General features: G+C 44.7%; 2 protein-coding genes across 5 annotated transcripts in view; one reads left to right on the top strand and one right to left on the bottom strand.

The window, feature by feature from the left end:
- RANBP10 (RAN binding protein 10) overlaps positions 1-24205 on the bottom strand; it is a 73529-nt gene extending 49324 nt beyond the window's left edge. Inside the window, exons 1-2 of one of the 4 annotated variants that reach the window (XM_010596741.3) lie at positions 23529-24205; positions 22634-22745 (exon numbers count right to left, since the gene is read on the bottom strand). In XM_010596741.3, coding sequence (XP_010595043.1) covers positions 22634-22745; positions 23529-23763 — 347 coding nt within the window. In that variant the 5' untranslated portion in view covers positions 23764-24205. Of the gene's footprint in view, positions 1-22633; positions 22746-23528 lie in introns of those variants that run through there. The other 3 variants (XM_010596740.3, XM_003417024.4, XM_023556570.2) reach the window with 3 other exon arrangements.
- On the top strand, positions 19741-19991 carry LOC100654904 (cytochrome c oxidase copper chaperone-like). The gene has a single exon (XM_064273917.1). The coding sequence runs from the start codon at positions 19756-19758 to the stop codon at positions 19945-19947; it is 192 nt and encodes a 63-aa protein (XP_064129987.1). The 5' UTR covers positions 19741-19755; the 3' UTR covers positions 19948-19991.
- Positions 24206-27908: the final 3703 nt, after the last annotated feature.

Below are 27908 nucleotides of genomic sequence, written 5' to 3'. Positions count from 1 at the left end.
AAAATGAAGAAACCCTAAGAATCATGTGAGACTCTACCAAAAGAAATAACCTACGAGTGATTGGAGTACCAGAACGGGGAGGGATAACAGAAGATACAGAAAGAATTGTTGAAGATTTGCTGGCGCAGAACTTCCCTGATACTGTGAAAGATGAGACGATATCAATCTCAGATGCTCATCAAGCTCCACATAAGGTACACATCTCAAAAGAAAGTCACCAAGACGTATTATAATCAAACTTGCCAAAACCAAAGATGAAGAGAGAATTTTAAGAACAGCTAGGGATAAACGTAAAGTCACCTACAAAGGAGAGTCAATAAGAATAAGATTGGACTACCCAGCTGAAACCATGTAGGCAAGAAGGCAGTGGTATGACGTATTCACAGTATTGAAGGAAAAAAATTGCTAGCCAAGTATCATAAATTCACCAAAACTGTCTCTCAAATATGAAGGTGAAATCAGGACATATCCAGATAAACAGAAGTTTAGGGACTTCGTAAAAACCAAACCAAAACTGTAAGGAATACTAAAGGGAGTTCTTTGGTTAGAAAATCAATAATATCAGGTATCAACCCAAGACTAGATCACTGGATAGGGCAATCAGATGTCAACCCAGGTAGGGAAACCACAAAAATAAATCAAGATTAAAAAAACACTCAAAACAGGGAAACAGTGGGGTCATATGTAAAAGAAGAAACATTAAAACAATAAAGAGGGACTAAAAAATGTAAGTCATAGATCTTTCATATGGAGAGAAAGACAAGGTGATATAAAGAATAAAATTTAGGTTTAAACTTAGAAAAATAGGGGCAAATATTAAGGTAACCACAAAGGAGACTAACAATCCTATTCATCAAAATAAAATACAACAAAAAAATAGAGACTCAGCAGAAACAAAATCAACAACAATGAATAAGAGGAAAAGACAATATATAAACTACTCAGCACAAAAAATTAAGTGGGAAAAGAAACTGTCAACAACACACAAAAAAACACATCAAAACGATAGCACTAAACTCATAAAAAAAAATTACGCTATATGTAAATGAACTAAAGGTACCAATAAAGAGACAGAGAGTGACAGAATGGATAAAAAAACACGATCCATCTATATGCTGCCTGTAAGAGACACATCTTAGACTTAGAGACACAAACGAAAACTTCAAGGATGGAAAAAAATAAATCAAGCAAACAACAATCAAAATACACTTTAAAGTTAAATCCACCACAAAGCATAAGGAAGGACACCATATAATGATTAAAGGGACAATATACCAGAAGAATATAACCATATTAAATATTTATGCACCCAATGACAGGGCTGCAAGATACATAAAACAAACTCTAACAGGATTGAAAAAGTGAGATAGACAGCTCGACAATTATAGTAGGAGAGTTCAACACACCACATTTAGTGAAGGACAGAATATCCAGAAAGAAGCTCGATAAAGACACAGAAGATCTAAATGCCACAATCAACCAACTTGACCTCAAAGACATATACAGAACACTCCACCCAACAGCAGCCAAGTATACTTTCTTTTCTAGTGCACATGGAACATTCTCTAGAACAGACCACATATCAGGTCAAAAAGAAAGCCTTAGCAGAATCCAAAACATTGAAATATTACAAAGCATCTTTTCTGACCGTAAGTCCATAAAAGTATAAATCATTAACAGAAGAAGTAGGGAAAAGAAATCAAACACTTGGAAACTGAACAATACCCTGCTCAAAAACAACTGGGTCATAGAAGACATCAAGAATGGAATAAAGAAATTCATAGAATCCAATGAGAATGAAAACACTTCCTATCAGGACCTTTGGGACACAGCGAAAGCAGTGCTCAGAGGTCAATTTATATCAATAAATGCACACATACAAAAAGAAGAAAGGGCCAAAATCAAAGAATTATCCCTACAACTTGAACAAATAGAAAGAGAGCAACAAAAGAAACCCTCAGGCACCAGAAGAAAGCAACTAATAAAAATTAGAGCATGAGCTCAGCTTCCTTTATTCAGATTTTAAATAAGGATGAGGACGGCAGGCCAGTTGTGATATCAGAGTTACGGTATCACAGAAGGATGGAACTAAAGACCAGCAGAGGAACTTTTGAGCACTGGCTGAGACTAGAACTGTCTAGCAGGGTAGTATGTGCAGATTTAGCAATGGCTAGTTCTCTTCACTACCTGCACACATTGCCGTCGAGTTGATTCCAATAGTCACATAAAATATTCTTTTACTTGAGAGAACAGAGGATTCCTAAGAAATGTCTTAAAACCATAGTCGTAGAACGAACACTATTCCCCGAGGTCATCTTTTAGCAAAATAACATATTGGCCTACAAAATAAAGGATATTATCCATGAGTATGGTGCTCTATTAAAAAAGCCATCTACATAAGACCAAAAGGTCAACAATTATTCTAAAGCAAAGACGAGTAGATAAAGGGATAGGGAAACTAGATTACTGGAAACGGAACAATGAGAATGCAATTAAATGAAAATCTAATTAAATGAAAATAAAAAATCTAACTAATGTCGCTGAACGATTTGCAAAGAAATTGTGAAACAGGAACGTAATTTGCTCTGCAAACTTTCACCAAAAGTACAATAAATATTACTGAACAACAACAACAAAAAATTAGAGCATATTAAATGAAACCGAAAACGGAAAAACAATTGAAGGAGTTAACAAGACCAAAAGCTGGTTCTTTGAAAAAAATTTTAAAAATTGATAAACCGTTGGCCAAACTGACAAAAGAAAAACAGGAGAAGAAGCAAATAACCCGAATAAGAAATGAGATGGATGATATCACAAGAGGCCCAACTGAAATTAAAGTCATATCAGATTACTATGAAAAATTGTACTCTAACCAATTTGAAAACCTAGAAGAAATGGATGAATTCCTAGAAACACACTACATACCTAAAATAACACAAACAGAGGTAGAACAACTAAATAAACCCATAACAAAAGAAGAGGCTGAAAAAGTAATCAAAAAACTCCCAACAAAAAAAAAACCCTGGCCTGGACTGCTTCACTGCAGAGTTCTACCAAACTTTCGGAGAAGAGATAACACCATTACTACTAAAGGTATTTCAGAGCATAGAAAAGGACCGCATATTCCCAAACTCATTCTATGAAGCCTGCCTATCCCTGATACCAAACCCAGGTACAGACACCAGAAAAAAAGAAAATTACAGACCTATATCCCTCATGAACTTAGATACAAAAATCCTCAACAAAGTTCTAGCCAACAGAATTCAACAACATATCAAACAAAAAAATTCACCATGACCAAGTGGGATTCATACCAGGTATGCAGGGATGGTTCAACATTAGAAAAACAATTAAGGTAATCCATCACATACATAAAACAAAAGACAAGAATCACATGATCTTATCAATTGATGCAGAAAAGGCATTTGACAAAGTTCAGCACCCATTCATGATAAAAACTCTCAGCAAAATAGGAATAGAAGGAATATTCCTCAACATAATAAACGGCATTTACACAAAGCCAATGGCCAACATAATCCTAAATGGAGAGAGTCCGAAAGCATTCCCCTTGAGATCAGGAACCAGATAAGGATGCCCTTTATCACCACCCTTACTCAACATTCAGCTGGAGGTCCTAGCCAGAGAAATTAGGCTAGATAAAGAATTAAAGGGCATCCAGATTGGTAAGGAAGAAGCATCACTATTTGCAGATGACATGATCTTATACACAGAAAACCCTAAGGAATCCTCCAGAAAACTACTGAAACTAATAGAAGAGTTCAGCAGAGTATCCGGGTACAGGATAAACATACAAAAATCAGCTGGATTCCTCTACACCAACAAAAAGAACACTGAAGAGGAAATCACCAAATCAGTACCATTTACAGTAGCCCCCAAGAAGATAAAGTACTTAGGAATAAATCTTACCAGAGACGCAAAAGACCTATACAAAGAAAACTGCAAGACACTACTCCAAGAAACCAACAGAGACCTACATAAGTGGAAAAACATACCTTGCTCACGGAGAGGAAGACTTAACATCGTAAAAATGTCTCTTCTACCAAAAGCCATCTATAGATACAATGCAATTCCCATCCAAATTCCAACAACGCTTTCTAGTGAGATGGAGAAACAAATCACCAACTTCATATGGAAGGAAAAGAGGCCCCGGAAAAGTAAAGCATTACTGAAAAAGAAGAACAAAGTGTGAGGCCTCACTCTACCTGATTTTAGAAGCCACAGTAGCCAGAATAGCTGGTACTGGTACAAAAACAGATACATAGACCAACTGAATGTAATTAAGAATCCAGACATAAAACCATCCACATATGAGCAGCTGATATTTGACAAAGGCCCAAAGTCAGTTAAACGGGGAAAAGACAGTCTCTTTAACAAATGGTGCTGGCGTAACTGGATATCCATCTGCAAAAAAATGAAACAAGACTCATACCTCACACCATGCACAAAAACTAACTCAAATGGATCAAAGACCTAAATATAAAATCTAAAACAATAAAGATCATGGAAGAAAAAATAGGGACAATGCTAGGAGTCCTAATACATGGCATAAAGAGTATACAAAACTTTACTAACAATGCGGAAGAGAATCTAGACAACTGGGAGCTCCTAAAGGTAAAACATCTATGGTCATCCAAAGACTTCACCAAAAGAGCAAAAAGATTACATACAGACTGGGAGAAAGATTTTAGCTATGGCACTTCTGATCAGCGTCTGATCTCTAAAATCTACATGATACTTCAAAAACTCAATTACAAAAAGACAAATAACCCTATTAAAAAATGGGCGAAGGGTATGAACAGGCACTTCACTAAAGAAGACATTCAGACAGCTGACAGATACATGAGGAAATGCTCACGATCATTAGCCATTAGAGAAATGCCAATCAAAACTACAACAACAACAAAAAAACTACGACGAGATTCCATCTCACTCCGACAAGGCTGGCATTAATCCAAAAAACACAAAATAAATGTTGGAGATGTTGTGGAGAGACTGGAACACTTATACAGTGCTGGTGGGAATGTCAAATGGTACAACCACTTTGGAAATCGATCTGGCGCTTCCTTAAAAAACTAGAAATAGAACTACCACACGACCCACCAATCCCACTCCTTGCAATATATCCTAGAGAAATGAGCCATTACACGAACAGATATATGCACACCCATGTTCACTGCAGCACTGTTTATAATAGCAAAAAGACGGAAGCAACCAAGGTGCCCATCGATGGATGAATGGATAAATAATTTATGGTATATTCATAGAATGGAATACTACACATCAATAAAGAACAATGAATCTGCGAAACATTTCATAATATGGAGAAATCTGGAAGGCATTATGCTGAGTGAAATTAGTCTGTTGCAAAAAGACACATATTGTATGAGACCACCACTATAAGAACTTGAAAAATAGTTTAAACAGAGAAGAAAATATTCTTTGATGGTTATGAGAGCGGGCAGGGGGAAGGGAGGGAGAGCGCTTTTCACTAATTAGTAGATAAGAACTACTTTAGGTGAAGGGAAAGATAACACACAGTACAGAAGAGGTCTGTACAACTGGACTAAATCAAAAGTAAAGAAGTTTCCTGAATAAACTGAATGCTTCGAAGGCCAGTGCAGCAGGGGCAGGGGTTTGGGGGCCATGGTTTCAGGGGACATCTAAGTCAATTGGCATAATAAAATCTATTAAGAAAATATTCTGCATCCCACTTTGGAGAGAGGTGTCTGTGGTCTTAAACGCTAGCAAGAGGCCATCTAAGGTGCATCAACTGGTCTCAACCCACCTGGAGCAAAGGAGAATGAAGAACACCAAAGACACAAAGTAATGAGGAGCCCAAGAGACAGAAAGGGCCACATAAACCAGAGACTACATCAGCCTGAGACCAGAAGAACTGGATGGTGCCCGGCTACAACCGATAACTGCCCTGACAGGGAACCAACAGAGAACCCGAAGGAGCAGGAGAGCAGTGGGATGCAGACCTCAAATTCTCGTACAAAGACCAGATTTAATGGTCTGACTAAGACTAGAGGTACCCTGGAGGTCATGGTTCCCAGACCTTTTGTTAGCCCAAGCCAGGAACCATTCCCAAAGCCAGCTCTTCAGACAGGGATTAGACTGGACCGTGGGATAGAAAATGATACTGCTGAAGAGTGAGCTTCTTGGATCAAGTAGACACATTAGACTGTGTGGGCGTCTCCTGTCTGGAGGGGAGATGAAAGGGCAAAGGGGGTCAGAAGCTGGCTGAATGGACATGAAAATAGAGAGTGGCAGAAAGGAGTATACTGTCTCATTAGGGGGAGAGTAACTGGGGGTATGTAGCAAAGTGTATATAAATTTTTGTATGAGAGGCTGACTTGATCTGTAAACTTTCACTTAAAGCACAATAAAATTAAAATAATAATAATAATAACCTAGGCACAAACAACCTTCCAGAAAACCAGATGGCGTAGTGGTTAAGCACTATGGTTGCTAACCAAAAGGTTGGCAGTTTGCATCCACCAGGTGCTCCTTGGTAACTCTATGGGATGGTTCTACTTTGTCCTATAGGGTCACTATGAGTTGGAATCAACTCAATGGCAACGGATTTAGTTTTTTTGGTTTAAACAACCTTCCACACGAGTCACTGGAGCCAATGGGCAGCCAGCTACGGGATACTCAGCAGCAGTTCCTCACTAAGCTAATGGGGACTCTCTCCCAGAGACAAGGATTCAGGAGAACAGACTGGAAGGGGGAGGGGTCCACAAGGGTCTCCTGTTTAGGTCCATTTTCCCCTCCTTTTTAAGCCACCCTTCACAAGATAGCCTGGCTTCACTGTGCTGGACTCACAGTCCGCACATGACAAGGCCTGGGCCCCAGCTGCATGGCTCAGAGGTGGCCTCAACCTCCCACCACTGGAAGGCCCAGAGGAGAACTGAGTTTGCTATTCTTCCTTCATTTTCCAAAGAAATGTCTGGAAAAAGTGACCAGTTAGGCAATATGTTTCTACCAACACAGAGGAAATGGCTTCACTCTGGCATGCCACAGAGGTGTGGGCCGATCCACGTAAGCCTGGTGCACATGATGGAAGCCACCACAATAGGGCTCTGGTTCCACAACTCTCCATGGGAACAGGAATCACTAAGGTACATCTGCTCAAAATACAATTTGCTTATGCTCCTTTAAAAAAATCACCCATAGGAGACAAAATGGTCAACAATTACTCTAAAACAAAGATGAGAATATAAGGGAACAAGGAAACTAGATTAACAGAAACAGAACAGCCTGAATAGAAATAATGAGAATGTTCAGGCATTGTGAAGAATATAACCAACGTCACTGAACAATCTGTGTAGAAATTGTTGAATGGGAACCTGAACTGCTGTGTAAACCTTTACCGAAAACACAATACAATACTATTTTTTAAAAAATTTCTTAGGCCTCTCCACAGAGGAGCCTCCACCACCTCCAATGGCTAAGCCCCCAACACCTTCCTGCAGAATGCCCTTCAGGTGGGCTGGTGTGTGACTAACAGTTGGCCTGGGAGTTTCTGCACAAACCCCACTGTTGACTTGAGAACCCAAGCAGCTGAGCTGACAGAGCAGCCTGAGGAGGCTGATATCCACACCGGGAGACTATGCCACCCTGGCTGTCAGTGACACAGGGAACAGTCCCACAAGAGCCCAAGTTGCATATCACCTGCAGTCAGAAGCTGCCCAAGGGTCTGAGTCAGAGTTCAAGGGGAATGAGCCCCAACTCTTCAAACACCGGGTAACATTAAAAACCTTTTCCAAAAAAATGATTTCCTAATAATACTACAAAAAGATGCAGCCTTTTATCTCCCACCAAGTCTTCATGCACTTGAAGACTGTTATCCAACCTCTGAGACAACGAGAGTAAAAAAGCAGCAATGATCCTACGAACATACCAAAAAAAAAAAAAAACACTGAATTGTACACTTTAAATGGGTGAATTGTATGATACATTAACTTGTTGTCAGGTCCCACTGAGTTGGTTTCAACTCATAGCGACCCTATGTACAATGGAACAAAACACTGCCCGGCCCTGAGCCATCCTCACAATCATTGTTTTGCTTAAGCCCATTGTTACAGCCACTGTGTCAACCCATCTCACTGAGGGTCTTCCTCTTTTTCATTGACCCTCAACTTTACCAAGCATGAGGTCCTTCTTCAGGGACTGATTCCTCCTAATAATATGTCCAAACTATGTGAGACGTAGTCTCGCCATCCTTGCTTCTAAGGAGCATTCTGGTTGTACTTCTTCCAAGACAGATTTGTTCATTCTTTTGGCAGTCCATGGTATATTTAATATTATTCTCCAACATCACAATTCAAAGGCATCAATTCTTCTTCAGTCTTCTTTATTTATCGTGCAGCTTTCACATGCATATGAGGGGATTGAAAAAACCATGGCTTGGGTCAGGCGCACCTTAGTCCTCAAGGTGACATCTTTGCTTTTCAACACTTTAAAGAGGTCTTTTGCAGCAGATCTGCCCAATGCAACGCGTCTTTTGATTTCTTGACCGCTGCTTCCATGGGAGTTGATTGTGGATCCAAGTAAAACGAACTCTTTGACAACTTTGATCTTATCTCTGTTTATCACAATGTTGCTTATTGGTCCAGTTGTGAGGATTTTTGTTTTCCTTATGTTGAGGTGTAATCCATACTGAAGGCTGTGGTCTCTGATGTTCATCAGTGCTTCAAGTCCTCTTCACTTTCAGCAAGCAAGATTGTGTCATCTGCATAACACAGGTTGTTAATGAGTCTTCCTCCAATCGTGATGCTCCATTCTCCTTCATATAGCCCAGCTTCTCAGATTATTTGCTCAGCATACAGACTGAATAGGTATGGTGAAAGGATACAACCCCGACACACACCTTTCCTGACTTTAAACCATGCAGTATCCCCTTGTTCTGTCTGAACGACTGCCTCTTGATCTATGTACAGGTTCCCCATGAGCACAATTAAGTGTTCTGGAATTCCCATTCTTCACAAAGTTATCCACAATTTGTTATGATTCACACTGTTAAATGCCTTTGCATAGTCAATAAAACACAGGTAAACATCTTTCTGCTGTTCTCTGCTTTCAGCCAGGATCCATCTGATATACCAATGATATCCCTGGTTCTGCAACCTCTTCTGAATTTGGCTTGAATTTCTGGCAGTTCCCTGTCAATATACTGCTGCAACTGCTTCTGAATGATCTTCAGCAAAATTTTACTTGCATGTGATATTAATATCACGTGATAGGTTAACCATATCTCAACAAAGGTGTTTAAAAAAAAGTTGCAAGGAAAAGACACGTCTGCTTATCATCAGCTGTAACATTTATTACATGATGTCCTTTTCTCTCTTTAAGCTTGGGAAGTAAAGCTTCAGGGAGACAATATCTTTACCTGCCCTTTGTTTCAAAAGTATCATCTCTGGCCAGAAACAAGAACCCAGTATCTAGATATGTGTTGACTCAGTTCTGAGATCCCTGGGCAATCAATGCCCCCATCCAAACACCCAAGCAGCTTACAGGCTTCAATCCTACATTTTCTCATACCACAGAGGACAGAACAGACATGATGCCTGCTGCCCACCTCCAGGTACAGGGACTATAGGACTTTCCAATCCTCATAAGCACAGAGCCACAGCAATGCTGGGCACACAATGACATTCGACAAACACGAAGGTTCATCTACTCATGGCCTGGTAAGGAACTTCAGCCCCAAAGCCAAAGGCCCTCTCCCAGCCACGTTTCACTCTGAACCTCAACTTGTAGCTAGCTGGTAGGAGGCCACTACAGGGCTTCACGACAGACAAGTGAGCTCCAACTCAGCCACACCACCTCCGATTCTACTAGCCCCTCTTGCCAATGAAGTACTTCGGCACCATGAGATTAAATGACTGACAACCACAAAGCCAGTGACATAACAGGCATAAAGGAAGTTCACTTCTCCATCCACTCAAGAAAATCTAAGCAGGCCTGACCTTCCCCGTCAATCACCAAAAATGCGTGTCATGTGTGTGCTTTGCTAAGTCCTGGACTGATGTGGTCTCAGTTCTCGGACAGCTTCCCAAAAATGAGGCAGAACAATAAGGAAAGGGAACTATACCTGCCTCAGAGCAAATACACTGGATAAACCCACATTCACATCTCACCGCTGCCACTCCATTCACCATGTGCCTATGTCACATGACCTCTCAGAGCTGCTGCCTCAGCTGCTACCCTGAGTCGGCAGGTTGCTGTTCAACAGGATTAGACAAAGCACACCTGTGGCAGGGCGGGGAGGGTGACGAGTGGGCAACTATCTGTGTTCCCAGAGCCCCACTCCATCTACTTGTTCATGTGCTGGAGGCTCTGCCAGCATCGGACTCTGGTGAAAGAAGTAGGCCATGCTCAAAGACCTGGACCTGGGGGCCGTCAAGGAGAAAGGAGGTGAGCATTTGCTCCTTCTTGGAAACAGGTCAGGCTACACTAGGAACACTCCCATCCTGGGCTTGGGAGGCAAGAAGGGCTTTCACTCCCTACGCAGGTGACTGGAAAAGACAGAACTTAGCTCTCTGCCATGTCACTTCCCTGCCAGGGCTTTCTTTTCAAACAGCAGGATATATGTAAGGAGCTGGGCAGGGGGAGGAAGGGCAGGGAGGAGATTATTAACTCTATTAAAAACAAAACCAAAACATTGCCATCAAGTTGATTCCAACTCACGGCAACCCTGCAGGACAGAGTAGAACTGCCCCATAGAGTTTTCAAGGCTGTAAACTTTACAGAAGCAGACTGCCAGGTCTTTTCACCCACAGAATGGCTGGTGGGTTCAAACCACCAATCTTTCGGTTAGCAGGTGAGTACTTAACTACTGCGCCACCAGGGCTCCTTATTAACCCTATAATTTGAGCAGAAGTACGGTAAACCTCTCTAATTTACCCCTTTCTTCTACATGGCACCAAGGTGGAAAAGAACAAATACCATGTGCTAGAGAGGAGAGATGGCCAATAAGTGGAGCAGGACAACACGCAACCTCTGGGTGGCAATGAGGCCATGCATCTACCTCTGATTGCTCAATTTAGCCCCTTCACTGACAAAGCATCAATGCAAACTGTAAGACCAGTGACTCTCATGAACCTTGTAAACACTGTGCTGAGTGAAATTAAGTCAAACACAAAAGGGCAAATAGTGTACGACCCCATTTATATGAAATATCTATAATACGTAAATGTATTCAGCCCAAAGTTTATTAGTGGGTACGAAGGGCGGGTGGAACGGAAAGAGAGGGAGTAAGTGCTTAAAGAACACTTTGTCTCTGTTAAGGGTGATAAAAAATTTGGAAACAGATAGTCGCGATTGTTGCACAACATGATGAACGTAATTAACGTCACGTTACTGTACATGAGAAAAAGGCTGAAATGGCAAATGTTTTCATCTATATATTTTTACCACAATAAAAAACAAAACAAAAGAAGAAGAGTGACTCAAGCAGTCTGTTGGGTTCTGGGGCCAACAGGCAGCCGAGAAAGAACCCCTGCTCCAGAGAGGTGAAAGCATGGAGTGGGCGCTGATCAGGCCAAGCTGAGTCAAGATTCTCCAGAGAGCAGAATGGAGGAGAAGCAGCGGACAGCAAAGGCCCTCAGATGACCACACCCACAGCAGACCACATAGCCAGGTCCACACTTAGGCTGCAGAGGGCAAGCTGGAGCCCTGAAAATGACCTGCCTTCAGAATGGAGTGGTGGTTCCTGGGGCCCATGACCCCCCCACCTCCCTCTGCCATCTTTCCCCCCAAAAACAACAGTCTGCTGACACCACTGCTGTCACATGAGCAGACTCTGGTCAGCTTGGATTCATCTTTTTTCTTTTCTGCTTTCTAGGTTTTCTAAAATTAACACAAATTACTTTTATAATCATAGAAAAATAATTTTTAAGAGACAGCTGATGGAGTCGTGTGGTTGACAAAATGGTGCTGGCAGCTGGGTGGACAACACCTCTAAGACTTGTCTACAAAAACTTAAGCCTAGCTTTCCTGTAAATCAGGCCACCTTCACCGACCAATGAGATTCTGACATAGCTTCCACCCTCTTGGCCAATGAAATCCTGACAGCGCTTCAATAGTAACTTGTATAAGCCAACCAGAAATAAGCTTTTGCTTCCATGTTTTGTCAATATAAGTCAACCTCTGCTGATACTTGGTAGAGTACTTTTCCTGATTCACAAATCTTCTGCCTGAATAAACCTCATCTAGTCTTAGTTTTTTTTAGTCTTAGCCTACTAAAAAAAAAAAATTTTTTTTTAGTAGATTTAAAAAAAAGTCAGCTGATGGCCACAATCTGAAGAGGCTATTGGTTCTCCCCTATCAGACTCTCCTTGGATCATGCCAAGGCAACATTTCAGTGACAGAGGGATACATGGGGGACTTGGCTTACATGGTCAGCCCCTCAGTGTACCCAGCTCCCTGAGTCCTGAGGTTCAGGACTCTCAGATAGGAGGGCAGAGGCTGCATCAGACAAGCATACCTTCAGGAGCATCAGGAAACAATCAGAATCCCCACTGAGCAGAAGAGCCAGGAGCCCAGCTCACATAACACCTGGTACTTCCTCAGGGGACCCTGCTGCAGTGAGACTGATTCAGCACAGCTCCAGCTGACAAGGGGTTCTGTCCTGGTGTGGACATAGGACAGGACCTCTGAAATCCAGGCCACCAGACTCTCACACCCTCCAGATATGCAAAACAAGGCCTGGAGGGAAGGAGACCACCCCTTTGTTGTAATCCCCAAGCCAGCCCTGGGAGACGGCCTGGAGCAGCCCACACAGGGAACCCTTTTGGCAACACGAAGAACATTCCTCTCCTGCCTTCTGAAAGGAAGCGTCTGAAGAGTTGCAGGGCTCCGAAGACAACACACACCGACTCTGAAAGCCTGGGCTGAGACTCTCCACCCTAATTGAGAATGGTGGGTCTTGGGTTTCAACCCACATCTCACATTCCCCATCAGAAGAGGAGAGGTTAGACTACAGGGCTCCTAAACTCTATCCCAGCTCTGACCTAGAGATTTCGATTCTTGGAAGAATAACAACTGTGTACTGTTCCAAATGCACTGTGCCCAGGTGCAAGCACAAGATGGAGGAGATGGTACCTTAGAAGAGTAATCAAAGAGTCACCAAGAACATCACTGTGCCTCTGCGTGCCAGCATGAGCCTTGTCTGGCTTTTCCCAGTGGGACAAGTGGGATCTGGCACTGACCATAAGGGAAAGCATCAGAGTATTCTGGCCATACCAAACCAACAAAACCAAAACCCAGTGCCATTGAGTCTATTCCGACTCATAGTGACCCTATAGGATGGAGTAGAACTGCCCCATAGAGTTTCCATGGCGCACCTGGCGGATTCAAACTGCCAACCCTTTGGTTAGCAGCCGTAGCACTTAACCACTACGCCACCAGGATTTCCTCTGGCCACACATCAGGGCCATAATTAAGAAGTCCCTCACCGTAAGCACACAACCAGTGACAAAAGTGAAGGACACAGACCCAGCTCTTCTCGCTTTCTATCAATTTCTTCCTTGAGGAAAGGTGGACTTTATGCACTGTCAGGCCCTAGATATTTTATACCTGGATATCTCCAGACTCACAGAGCTCTGGTATGAAGTGATGAAAAAGAGAGAAGAGGTAAGGCCATCAACCTCAGGGCTGAGCTGGGTCTTGGGGGTGGGGGAGGGGAGTGCTAGCTCCTCTGCTAACCCTCTCAGGTAAGTGGGCCAGTCACCACTGACCCAGACCCCTGAGAACCTCCTGGAATCTCACCTGACAGTTTCATCTTGACATGTAACACCTCAGCCACAGCTCAACAGGCTGGCAATCTTGTTCCCATCAGGGCCTACCCCAAATACAGAAGTCAAAAGCCTCCACAACAGAGGGGATCTCGAAGACAAAATGGTTACAAAATGGTCCCTGGGAGACATTTCCAGAAAAACACCAACTGTCCTTTAGCTCTGAAATGAGGGTTGATACTTGGCACTGGGGATTTTACTTCATAGCCTGAGGGACCTGCTTAAAGCCACAGCCTCCACCATGACACTGGCTTTTCCAGCAGATGTGCTGCATCCTGTCCCTCTGCCAGGAAGCCCCAAATTCACCCACTGAGCCCCAACTCTGTGTTCCACACTGGAACAGGGGCATTACAGAGACGACATACCTGACCCTAGTACCATCCAAGGTAGAACAGGTCAGAAGGAGAGAACAAGGGGCCCTCAAGTTAGGATGTCCTTGCTTAGAGGACAGTGGTTCTGAGAACGAGTCAGGAGGCTCTTGTACACCTGCTGCCAGCAGCACCATCAGAGCACCCAGGGAGCCCACTAGACAGCAAGGGGACAGAACAGCTCCTTGGATGGCTCAGGCACGTTACTCACACACCCTGGGTTCTAGGCTTCCTCTCTAAAGGGCTGGCAGAGTCTCACTCAGGTCTCAAGTACCCAGCCTTGACTTTCCAGAGCCTGTCACATTAAAAAAACAAATGCACTGCCTTTAATCTGAAGGTGTAGCCACTTGGCACACATTCTTAATGCGGGAGGGCTCTCATCAGACCCCACAACCAGTAGGCTCTGGGCCCTGAACCTCTACTTTGCTGGCCCTGTGTAGCTACATAGCTGGAGCACAACTGTATGTGGGCATGGCAAACGCAATTAGTTACTCAGCCATTACCCTTACTCTCTAGTTACAGGTGTTCATCCAGAAACTGGCCTTGCGTTTGTTGGTTTATAATGTTTTACCTAGCATCTTTCATTATTTTCAGTAAGAGGTTTTATTCAAGTAGCCTCATCTATGTGCATGGAAACTCTTAAGTCCAATGATTCTGTAAGCACCAAATTCCCTGTATTAAACCCCTTCTTGCTTGAAATGTCTAGACTGGTTTGTTTTCTGTACTGGCCTCTACTGATACAATGTATATATAATGAGAATAAACCTGCATTTGTTTAAACCTGCACTTCTCTGTTCATTCTGCTATTTTTCAAATTACACTGTGTCCCATGTTGACAGATGCTTTGTGTTCTTTTGAATTATCAATTAAAAATTTATCTATATGTAATATGAAAATAGGAACCCTGGTGGTGCATTGGTTAAGCTCTCGGCTGCTAACCAAAAGATCAGTGGTTTGAACCCACCAGGCACTCCACAGGAGAAAGATGTGGCATTCTGCTTCCGAAAAGATTTATAGCCTTGAAAACCCTATGGGGTAGTCCTACTCTATTCTATAGGGTTGCTGTAAGTCGGAATCAACTTGACGGCAATGTGTTTGGTTTCGGAATATAAAAATACATTTTGATTAAAAACACACATATATATAAATACACACACACATATAAACCTGTTGTTGTTAGGTGCCATCCAATTGATTCAGACTCATAGCAACACCATGTAACAGAGTAAAACTGCTCCAATAGGTTTTCTTGGCTGTAATCTTTATGGAAGTAGATTGCCAGGTCTTTTTCCTGCAGAGCTGCTGGGTGGGTATGAACCACCAATCTTTCAGTTAGCAGCTGAGTGCTTGAACTCCTGGCATAATAGCTCCTATGAAAACAGCTTTATATAAAACAGCTCATGCCAATTTCAGAAACATGCCTTTGTAAACTGTGTTATAGCCACTTCTACTTTTCAAACCATCCCTCTGCTTCTTTACTCTTGTTTCAGCTCTGCCTTGGCACTGTCTTTCAGAAGAGATGAGCTGAGCGCTCTCACTGTCTGAGCAGAACTACCCTTCTCATCTCTCTACTTCTCATCTTCTAGGCACCTCGGCCCTGAAGGCCAGTAGGTTTCATCTCTAACCAAAAAATAACAGCTGCCTGGCATGCTATGCATTGAGGAACATTCTGGGGCTCTGTCCGGACTTGCCAAGAAAGAGTGCTGTTCTCAATCAGTAACATTTGCCATGGAAGCTAAGGGGGCAGTGGGGCATTTGAGCTATGATACTTGCTATCCCTGACTTCAACTAAACTTCTCTGAAATACCAAGCCATCTCCCTAAACTCTAAGGTCTAAAAAGAAGAAAAAGCAGAGAGACATAAGAGAGATGCCAAAGATGCACCCAGCCCTCCCCCACTCCCCTGTACAGTCCAGGGCATTTTCTGGTCCCCTCATGACAGAGGGGCTGTGGGCTCTGTGCCATCACCAAGTTCTCCAGCACTTCTAGCAACAGATCCACAACCTCATGTCTCAATTACAAGGATCCTGGAGCTCTTACAGGAAACCCTGGTGGTGTAGTGGTTAAGAGCTATGTCTGCTAACTAAAAGGCTGGCAGTCCAAATCCATCAGGTGCTTCTTGAAAACTCTATGCGGCAGTTCTACTCTGTCCTGTAGGGTCACTGTGAGTCAGCACTGACTTGACACCAAGGGGTTTGGTTTTCTGAAACTCTTACAAAGATGCTGTATCTGAATTTTGCATGGACTTTATAGAGAGACGGTCCTTGCATTTAGATACAGTGTTATCCATTCCTCTCTCAGTGACATTGATGAGTCCCTTCTTTCCAACTTGACTCCCGACCACAGACATCTACCTCGGGTCCCTTGATTCCTTCCCGATGGCTTCAGAACAGGAATGATACAACTGGGCCTGCCCCAGAGCTGCTCAGTCCATCCTCCTGTGCCACCACCTGACATGTTCCTGCTTCCCCACCATCAGGAAATCCCTTACAAGGTGACTCACCTAGAGAAAAGACCAAACGTTCCAGAGAATGAAAAGACAATGGGAGTGGAGGGGGTGAACTAAATTCTAGAAATTTCTCTAGAGGCTGATCCTTGACCAAGGAAGGCCCCAAGTTCTAAAGAAGGCAGCCATATTCCCTACTCTCAGCTCACGGTTGGAGCCTGATGGTGACATACAGTAAGTAGTGAGGTCCCAGGGAAGCTGAGATGTGCTCAGCACAGGAACAGGTCCTACCAGGAAAAGTGGACATTATGTAGGCTCTGGCCCTCTCACCCCATGCCAGAGCCACATCCCAGTGTCCCCAGCTAAACCAGGGCATTAATGCCCAACACAGGTAACCAATACAACACTCTAAGATGTCCACCATCCAAGCATTCCATGTCTCCAGAAATAGCACAACACATTACCTGGATAGAGATGCAGCCTCAAAGCTCAGCATCTGCCTGGAGTCCATCAGTCCCAGGGAGCAGTCAGGGAGTACAAAACACAATCAGCATCTGTACCTGCCTTAGACAAGGATGGCACCTACCTCTCAGGACTGACGGGACAAGGCCTTTTTGCCAGGTCCACTGATGTGTACCAGCCTCTTCAATGACACTGTACAATGCACAAGGCTAGGAGCCTGGAGTGGCAGAATAGGGAGCCCAGGGTAGAGCCCAGCCATGGGCTGTCCCCAGGCTGGAAAGCCTGGGCTCAGATGGCCCTCTAGACTAGGAACATGGCAGGTGAGATCTCAACTGACTGAATGGCTCTCTCGATCTCCTTGGAAAATCACTTTGTGTGATTCTGCCCCATGAGAGGGAGACATCTGGGCATAAAAATGAGGACAGTCTTGTCATTTAAATGGGAGTTGGTGAAACCAAAAATACCTGAGAACACAAGCAGAGTCCTTTTACCTCCCAGGAGCTTCCCTGGGTACCAGCCTTCAACATTCTACCCCTGCATCTCACCATACAAGAGAAAGGCCAGGCAAGGGTCAGGAAAGCCAACCAGCTACAGGAAAACCTCGCCTGGAGTCAAGGACCTAAAGCCACTGGCCCTTCAGCAGAAGGGCCTGGCTAAACCAGACCAGCAGAGTCTTTCTTACCTATGCATTCTCAAAACCAAGGTCAGATCCAAAGTCTCCACACAATGCTACTGCCCCCAGGATAAAGCCCATGCTCTTTAGCTGTGGCACATAAGGTATTTTCAATCTAGTCTCTGCCTACCTCATACTCTGTGTTCTACATCTTTTTATGCCCTGTTCCTTCGGCCTGGAGCATCTGCTTCTCACTATGTTCACCTGGAACCCCTAACTCATCCTTCCAGATTCAGCATCATGCCTCTTCTGTACCTTCCCCAACTTCTCAGGTACAGGAGGAAGTCCATCCTCTGGACCACCTCTGGGCCTGGCACACACCATGGATTGGCCCTTTTATACCACTCTCGGAAGTCATTTGCACAGGCGTGTCTGTCTCTCCTCTAGACTGATCTCCTCATGGGCAGGGCATCAAACCTGTGCTCCTGGTGCTCAGACCTGGGACTCGGTCAAAGCAAGGGGTGCTGTATCACAGTGTGCAGAATTAATGGATGAGTCAACTACTGTCTGGCCAAAAGAAGTCAGCTGCAGGAGTGAGCAAAGGCAGTATGCCTGTGACCAGAGAGTCCCCTCCACCACTGCCCCACCCATACCCGGTCCAGTGTTCTAGCCCAGGCTTGCTGTTCTTGGGTACAGCCACCCATCACATGAGAGGAGGCCTCTGCCGCTGGGATGATGTTACAGTCTATTTTGAGGGTCACAGTGAAGCATCTGTCAGCCTGGCCAGCCACACCCTCTATGCATCATCACTAAGAGCCAGGGACACCCACAGGTCCATGAGCTCTGCCCAAGAAAGTCACTCTTCCCACAGACCCTCGGCTTCAGGGCTTCCTTGACTTCCTGGCCAGATCACGCTGAATGCTCTCTATCTCCTGGCACCACGGGCAGGCTCTGATGTCTCCTTGCCCCACCAGACCTGTTCCCCGGGGTTCACAGCTCTGGTGACTCGGCAAAATGCACTTGAAACCCATCAGTCTGCACCAAGCTCTTGGATCAAACACAGTCCCTCCTCCTCCTCCTCAGTTTTCACTTATATCTCGGGAGGGCCCAGAAAGCCCAGCACCCCGACATAGAGCTAGTTAACTGACCAGAGCCATTATGGGTCCACACAGGTCTCGCCTGCTGGGAAACTCCTACTCATCCCTCACAACCATGCCAGGCTCTGCCTCCTCTCACAGTGAGCCTTTTAGTCTACCCTCTGGTAGGTGGACCATAGGTTCCCTGAGGACAGGCCTGCCTGTGCTGACTTTATCTGTTCTTTCTGCACCTAGCATGAGGTCTGGCACATAGTCTAGGTGTGAGAAAACATTCTATGAAATAAAAACTTTTCTGATTAGACTAACTTACTGTGTTCTACAGAAGACACTGTCAGAACGAAGGCCTTTCTGTACAATAATAACACTGACAATGGGTTCATAAACACCCTTTACAAATGAGGCCCATATTCAAATCTACAAAAAAACAAGTTTCAGTTCAATGGGATGTTTCACTTCAAAGGGATATAAGTCAGTCAAACTCAGCCCAGAGCATGCCACACTTCTCTGGCACTAAGCACCTTTCAGCTCTGTCCCCTAACACTGTGGTCGCCTAAGTATCCAACCACATATTCCTTCACTCTAGGGAAGGAATCCAATGGCAGCCACAATAGGGAAAAGGCAGCAGCAGCATGGACACATGTGTCTTGGATCAAGCAAGTGCATCTGATAAGTCAGGCTACTCTATGCCCTGCAGCCAAGGGAGGCCACCAAATACCACAGGACTTCAAGACTCACCCACAAAACAGGCACATTATCATCAGCTCCAGCCACTTCCCAGAGATGCCATGAGGATCAAACTAGACAACACAGGAAACCTTCACAATCAATTAACACTTGGGTCATGGACTAAACCAGGGTCAAAAATGCATCTCCACGGAAGTGACGACGTTTGCCAGGGCTGCAGGTGTTTCGCGGGTCTCTGTACTTAGCTGCTTTAAGCACGAAAGATGCCGGGCCTGGTGGCCGCAAGCCCTGCCCCGCCTGAGTCGCAGGAGAAGAAGCCGCTGAAGCCCTACTGCGCCTGCCCAGAGACCAAGGAGGCGTGCGATGCGTGTACCATCGAGAAAGGAGAAGGGCACTGTAGACACCTAATTGAGGCCCACAAGGAATGCATGAGAGCCCTGGGATTTAAGATATGAAATGGTGGCCTGCTCTGTGAATGAATAATTTCAGAAGAATGAAGATTAGCTAACTGGGAATTCTTTAATGTCTCAATAGATGGAAAAAGTATTTATAATTTATTGAAAAAAAAACCCTGCTCAAAGAAAAAAAAAAATGCATCTCCAACATTGATGGGAAAAAGGAAACGAGCTGGTCAATGTCTGTCCTGCAACTGCCCTTGGCCTCCTCAAAACCACACCTGGGGCATTCCAACATCTGGCTATATCCCAGCCTTGAGAAGGCTTTTAGGAGTTCCATAAATAAGCTATGAGGGGACATTCACACCCTCGCTACCTCACAGCAGTGAACTAAAGCTGGCCACCACAGGCATCCATGAAATGGAACCTTTTTAAAACGGAGGTATCCAGGCCAGCTTAACAGCTATATTAATGTCAAAATGCTGGGACTAGAAGTTGGGACTCTTGGTGACCATGTGTGTGCAGAGGAGAACTGCACTCTGTAGGGTTTTCAAGGCTGTGACCTTTCAGACGCAAATCACCAGGCCTTTCTTTCAAGGCGCCTCTAGGTGGGTTTGAACCACCAACCTTTCAGTTAGTATTCAAACACACATGGGGTTGCCATGAGTCAGAATTAACTCAACAGCTACTGGTTAGAAACTGGGGGAAGATGCCCAACTTTCTTTAGACTTGCAGGCCAACACCTACAGTGAGGCCATCTGGCAAAATGCAGATTTTCCGGTAAGATGCATTTTAAACTAAAATGTTAAGTCAGTTAAAAAAATCCAGACCTCTGGGTCTGAAAACTCCCCTTTGGAAAATTTACAGGACTAGAGACAAAATTATCCATTTTTCTCCCTACAAATTTAAGTAATGGCTCTCAGTGTCTTTGGCAATATGGAACTCTAGCACCAAACAACACTTCAATCTACACAGTAACCATTTTTTGGAATGTTTGTTTTAAGAGACCATTCTCATTCATACTAGCTCAAACACATTAAATATACAGTATGTGTGTTTGTATCAGATGGTAGGAAAGGAAAATAGGAGCTTTAAAGCCCTTCAATAACATAAAACTTTATCTGGTGGCACAATGGTTAAGTGATCTGTTAAGCCGCTAACCAAAAAGCTGGCAGTTCGAACCCAGCCACTGGCTCTACAAGAAAGACCTGGCCATCTGCTCCCCTAAAGATTATAACCTAGAAAACCCTATAGGGTGGCTGTACTCTGTCACATGGGATTCCTATGAGTTGAAATTAACTGGACGGCACCTAACAACAACATCTATAAAAGTTCTAGATATAGATAAAAGTGAAAGATGCAATATATTCCCATTATCAGAATTTCAGAATCACAGCATTCTGAGGTTAAAAGGCAGATTAGATGCTGGCCTAGCTCCCCACAGTGCAAACAAGGAGACTGAAGCCCCAAGACCTATCCAAAGCCACACAGACCTCCCAGGCAGGGAAATGACAACGTCACTGTGAGGAAGCAGACAAGGTTCTGACTCTGGCAGTCCTGCCCCCGGCACAGATTTTAGCTGGCCATTTTGCATGTGCCACAAGGGGGACTGTCCCTAGGAGAGAGGAAGTATTCTGAATGCTAAAGAATACACACTCAGGGTCGGCACGAAGGTCACTGGTAGGGTTGGCAAACTTCTCGCAGTAGACCTAAGATTTGATGAGGAAAGCCTTTCCAAAGCAACTGCAATCATGTTATTTCATAACTTAAAACACCTGCTTTGTCACAATCACTGGAAAAAGGAGAGACTGGGAGAAAAAAAGGAAAAATTGAAAAATCTCCCTCTAGTATTCCCTCTGATTTCCTATACCTGTCCAAACCTGTTGCTATTGAGTTGATTCCAACTCATAGCAACCGTAAACGACAGAGTAGAACTGCCCCATAGGGTTTCCAAGGCTGTGAGTCTTTACAGAAGTAGAATGCCACATCTTTCTCATGTGGAGTGACTAGTGGGTTCGAAACGCCAAGCATTCAGTTAGAAGATGAGCACTCAACCACTGTACCACCAGGGCTCCTCTGTGTGTGTTTAGGTCACCCTAAAATAGGGAGTCTCCCTAACACTGACTTTAATGAAGATCTTCCCAGAGCTGGTCCAACTGGTGTTCAAGTTTCTGGAATGAAAAACAAGTTTATAGGCAGCAAGGTCACCTGATTTTGACCATGTGCATGCTGTTTACCCTGTGATGACAGGCCAGAGACTGCCACAGCTTTGATAAATGCTGCAAAGCCTCTACTATCTCTCTGAAGTCTACTAGGGCCCCCACACGACTAAATGCCATAAAAAGGAAACTTGAACGTGGCAAGGGTGTAAAAGGAGGGAAGTCACAGACACCATACTCTAGCTGGGAAACCCCATTCTGGTCACTGAATTGTTAATGTAAACTTGTTAACTGTTTCCCTGATCTGTGAGGTATCTCATTGCATCATCACCAAAAAGAAGTCCCTTCTCCACCCCCAATCCACCTACTTACTATCAAGGCCTACTACATAGACCAGGCCATGGCCACAGTCAAGAAACAGAGGCAGTCCACCACTGAACCATCTGCAGCCCAGACCCATGACTACACAGATAGTTGGCTACACAAATGTGGCTTAGCAGCTCACATTAGTTACAAGTGTTAGCCAGGGGATCTCTAACTCTGACAAGTCAACGTTGGGGAAAAGACAGTGGCAATGAGGGGCTTACCCATCTCTTCCTTTGCTGACAATCTTCACCTCAAAGTAATAAATGCCACAGGCAGCAGGTATGGGGTGGGTGGCCCGCACTGAGGCCGCATCTTTGTGATTTTTGCCATGACCTAAGCAGAGAGGGCAAGGAAAAAATTTCAGCAGAAGGAAATGCAAATTGAAGCCTCATTCTTCCCTGATCCACGGCAACTTCAGAAAAGCTCAAAGGCTCACACTTCCATGGCCAGAGGAATCCCTCACAAGGTTCAAGGGATAATTAGACAACAGCTGAGCAACCATGTAAACCTCCCACCCTTGGTTCACCTCCTCTTGAAAATAGCAGCCCTGCCTGAGAAACTGTCTCCCATACAAACAAAAATGAGCCTACAAGCAGTGTAGGTGCATGTGAAAGATTTCCCAGTGCTACTGGCAGTCTCTTCAGGATACAGGCAGCCCACCTAGGAGACCAGCAGGAAGAGGGGTCCACCCTGGAAAATCTTCACTTAAAGGTAAGAGAGGCCCCGTCTGAGATGTCTGGCAGGAGAGCAAGCCCATGGGCATCTGGCTACTGGTGGAAATGTGACCATAATTTTCTTCAGGCACTCCTGAAACTAAGAAGTGTTGAAAGACCCAGCTAGAGCTGATCAAGCAGGGAAGCCGTCGGGTGGAAGGTTCAGCCCAGCACTGGGTTTGGACACCTGTTGCAGCTCTCTGGACCTCGAGTTTCTTGAGGACAGAGAAAATCAGGCAGTCACCCTCGGCCTGGTCAGCCCGACCACCCTGGGCCCCCCGCAACTAAGACCCAACCCAGAGCACCCAGGCCGGGGAAGGGATGTGATGGGACTGGAGCCGGACAGCGCAACCGTCCAAAAGACTTTCCAGGCTTTTTCTCCCGTGGCCAGAGTGGCCGATACCTTTGTAGTGGACGCGGAGGTTGCCCTGGGAGAGGCCGATGTAGTTGTACTTGTCCTTGGGACTCCAGGAGCGCGGCAGCGGCGTCTCGTGTTGGTTGACCGCGGGGTACAGGCGCTGCAGGCGCCGGCTCAGCTCCTGCTCCCCCGGGGACGGCAGACCGCCCCCCGCACCCCCGCCGGAGGTGTCTCCAGCCTGCGGATTCCCAGCTCCCTGGTCCGCCGTCGCCGCCGCCATCTTGGAGGGAGCTGCTATTGTGTCACTGGGGCGGGGAGGAGCGGGACCAGATCCGCCCCGCTCAGCCAATAGCCAACGAGTCTGCCGGGGCCGCAGGGAAACTGAGTCCGAGTCCAGCACCTCTCTTTGGACATGGCCACGCCTTGCCACATTTTGGACTTCATATCCCAAAATGCAGATCTTGTCAGGAACGGCCCAAGTCGAGCTGCTATGGAACTTTGGGAGATGTAGTGTAAACCTGCTCAGCCGTAAGTCTGTCCAACCGAGTCTTCGGAACACCGAAAACTACAATTCCCGCCACCAAAGTGGCTCCAGCCTCTCGGTTCACCTCCCTCCACCATGGTCGCCGGTGATCCCACTGCCTCAGTTGTTCTGGTACCTAGGGTCAAATCCGCTGCAGTGACTAACTCTTGAGGGGACCAGCTCCCGATCCCGAGTTCACTTTTGCTATTTGGCCTTCCTCCCAGGCCGCGGACGCCGGGCTCGAGGCCGTGGTGAGCGCAATCCTGACTCCGCCCCCAAGCCGGGCCGCTGCGGCAGTCGCCATGGCGACGGGTTGTACACTACGGTAGGCCATGGAGGCTGGCTGCTCGACCGCCCAAGGCGTCATGGCCTCCTCGCAGTCGCAGTGCTGCGGCTTTACGCCCCTCCCAAGGTAGGCGCCTTCTGGGCCGACAGTGGAGAAGAGAACTTGAGTACTTCTGGAGAGGGAGGCGGCATCTAGTCCCGACCTTTGCACCTCCTGCTCGCCTCTGTCCAGTGGCCTGGGGCTCCAGCCCCACAGGAGCAGTGGTGGAGAAACAGAATCCGGGCTGACTTGTCAGCCCAATGAGGACGTTACATGAATGAAGAACACCAAGGGCAGGGGAAGTTTATCATTAGTGTAACAGTCATTTTGTATTAAGTATAGATTATGTGCTAAGTGTATCGAACATATATTATGTGCTAAGTACGACCTTGAGTATATCACGCCTAAATTTTAGAGACCATCTCATGAATAGATTTGACACATTGAATACTAATGACCGAACACCAACGAGTTGTGAAATAACATCAAGGATGTTATACATGAAGAAAGCAAGAGGTCATTAAAAAGACATGAGAGAAAGAAAAGACCTAAATCGATGTCAGAAGAGACTCTGAAACTTGCTCTTGAATGTCGAGCAGCTAAAGCAAAAAAAAATGATGATGTAAAAGAGCTGAACAGAAGATTTCAAGGGACGGCCCAAGAAGACAGAGTAACGTATTATGATGACACAGGCAAAGACCTGGAGATAGGAAACCAAAAGGGAAGAACACGCTCAGCATTTCTCAAGCTGAAAGAACTGAATAAAAAAATTTGAGCCTCACCCAGGACAAGAACCATTTCTAAAGCCAACTCTTCAGACATGGATTGGACTAGACAATGGGTTGGAGAGGGATGCTAGTGAGGAGTGAGCTTTTTGGACCAGGTGGACACTTGAGACTATGTTGTCACCTCCTGCCTGGAGGGAAGATGAGAGGGTACAGGGGGTTAGAAGCTGGCGAAATGGACTTGAAAAGAGAGAGTAGAGGGAGAGAGCAGGCTGTCTCATTAGGGGGAGAGTAATTGGGAGTATGTAGCAAGGTGTATATAAGTTTTTGTGTGAGAGACTGACTTGACTTGTAAACTTTCACTTAAACCACAATAAAAATTATAAAAATAAAAAAAAATTCAAGCCTCAAGTTGCAATACTGAAGGATTCTACAGGGAAAATATTAAATTGATGCAGGAAGCATCAAAAGAAGATGGAAGGAATACACAGAATCACTATACCAAAAAGAATTGGTTGATGTTCAACCATTTCAGGAGGCAACATATGATCAGGAACTGATGATACTGAAGAAAAGTCCAAGCTGCACTGAAGGTGCTGGCAAAAACAAGGCTCCAGGAATTGACAATACCAATTGAGATGTTTCAACAAACAGATGCAGCGCTGGAAGTGCTCACTCATCTATCCAAGAAATTTGGAAGACGGCTACCTGGCCAACCGACTGGAAGAGATCCATATTTATGTTTATTCCCAGAAAAGGTGATCCAACCAAATGCAGAAATATCGAACAATATCATTAATACCATGTGCAAGCAAAATTTTGCTGAAGATCATTCAAAAGCAGCCGCAGCAGTATATCAACAGGAAACTGCCGGAAATTCAAGCCAGATTCAGAAGAGGACGTGGAACCAGAGATATCATTGCTGATGTCAGATGGATCCTGGCTGAAAGCAGAGAATAGTAGAAAGATGTTTACCTGTGTTTTATTGAGTATGCAAAGGCATTTGACTGTGTGGATTATAACAAATTATGGATAACATTGTGGAGAACGGGAATTCTGGAACACTTTATTGTGCTCATGAGGAATCTCTACATGGATCAAGAAGAAATCGCTCCAACAGAACAAGAAGATACTGCGTGGTTTAAAGTCAGGAAGGATGTGAGTCAGGGTTGTATCCTTTCACCATACCTATTCAGTCTGTATGTGGAGCAAATAATCTGAGAAGCCGGACTATATGAAGAAGAACAGGGTATCAGGATTGGAGGAAGACTCATTAATAACTTCCATTATGCAGATGACACAACCTTGCTTGCTGAAAGTGAAGAGGACTTGAAGCACTTACTGATGAAGATCAAAGATTACACCTCAACATAAACAAAGCAAAAAATCCTCACAACTGGACTAATAAGCAACATCATGATAAGCAGAGAAAAGATTGAGGTTGTCAAGGATTAATTTTACTTGGATCCACAATCAACACCCACGGAAGCAGCAGTCAAGAAATCAAAAGATGCATCACACTGGGCAAACCTGCTGCAAAAGACCTCTAAAGTGTTGAAAAGCAAAGATGTCACCTTGAGGACTAAGGTGTACCTGACCCAAGGCATGGTGTTTTTAATCATCTCATATGCATGTAAAAGCTGGACAATGAATAAGTAAGACTGAATGAGAATTGATGACTTTGAATTGCAGTGTTGGCAAAGAATTTTGAATATACCATTTGGCACCACTGAATGCCAAAAGAATGAACAAATCTGTCTCGAAAGAAGTACAACCAGAATGCTCCTTAGAAGTAAGGATGGCGAGATTATGTCTCACATACTTTGGACATGTTATCAGGAGGAATGAGTCCCTGAAGAACGTCATGCTTGGTAAAGTAGAGGGTCAATGAAAAAGAGGAAGACCCTCAAGGAGATGGATTTACACAGTGGCTGCAACAATGGGCTCAAGCATAGCAACATTTGTGAGGATGGCGCAGGACCAGGCAGTGTAGTGCATAGGGTCACTATGAGTCGGAACCGACCTGACAGCACCTAACAAAAACAACTAGGACTTTATATACCACATTTAACTCTCACAATAACCCTATGAGGTAGTAACATCACCATTTTTACAAATGGAGAAATAGAAGCCTGGAGAGATGAGTGATGGAAATAGGATTTGAACTTAGCTCTGTCAAACTCTAGAACCTGAACTCTTAGCCATGGGAATAAACTGCCTCTTCACTCACTGGAAGACTCATGTCCAATGGGGGCTGACTCTAAGCAGCCCAGGTGTCTCCCATGGCCACATGGGTAGCTCCTGCCTAAACTCGGGTGCAGCCTCAAAAAGAATACAACAACAAGGTCCATTGGCCAGGAAGACCACAGAGAATATGAATTAGAACAAAAATGTTGGATAAGTACATTTCTAGCTTTGGAATTTCAGAGAAGGCCCTTAACATTCCGGGCCTCAGCTTCTATTTGTCAGACATGGAGGCAACACAGCCCACATCACAGCATTGTTGGGAGCATTTAGGCAGAACAAGAGAAACTCTTGTCACACTCTTGCATATAATAAGCACTCAGTAAGCATGTAATTTCCCCTTCTACTGATTCCCAGTACAAAAATCTTGATCTCACCTAAACTCTAATCCTTCAGGGTCTGCTGCCTTGACAGGGAAAGCCTACAAAGGTCCCCAAGAAGAGAGAGTTAGTTAACCAATTTGATGATTTTATCCAGAGCTAAAATGAGTTCTACAGGAACCAGGCAGCAGGCTTCAGAAAGGATACTGTTACCATCACAGGAATGATTTAGAAAACCGTAATCTTGTGTAGAAGGGATTTGAAATAGACTCAGAAAGACAATCCTTA

The sequence above is a fragment of the Loxodonta africana genome, chromosome 21 (genome assembly GCF_030014295.1).
Source record: "Loxodonta africana isolate mLoxAfr1 chromosome 21, mLoxAfr1.hap2, whole genome shotgun sequence".
Taxonomy (NCBI): domain Eukaryota; kingdom Metazoa; phylum Chordata; class Mammalia; order Proboscidea; family Elephantidae; genus Loxodonta; species Loxodonta africana.
This window is presented reverse-complemented; position numbering and strand designations above follow the sequence as displayed.

Bases quoted from the DNA above. Each gene is read 5' to 3' on its own strand.
- LOC100654904 (XM_064273917.1), top strand. From the start codon at position 19,756: ATGCCGGGCCTGGTGGCCGCAAGCCCTGCCCCGCCTGAGTCGCAGGAG.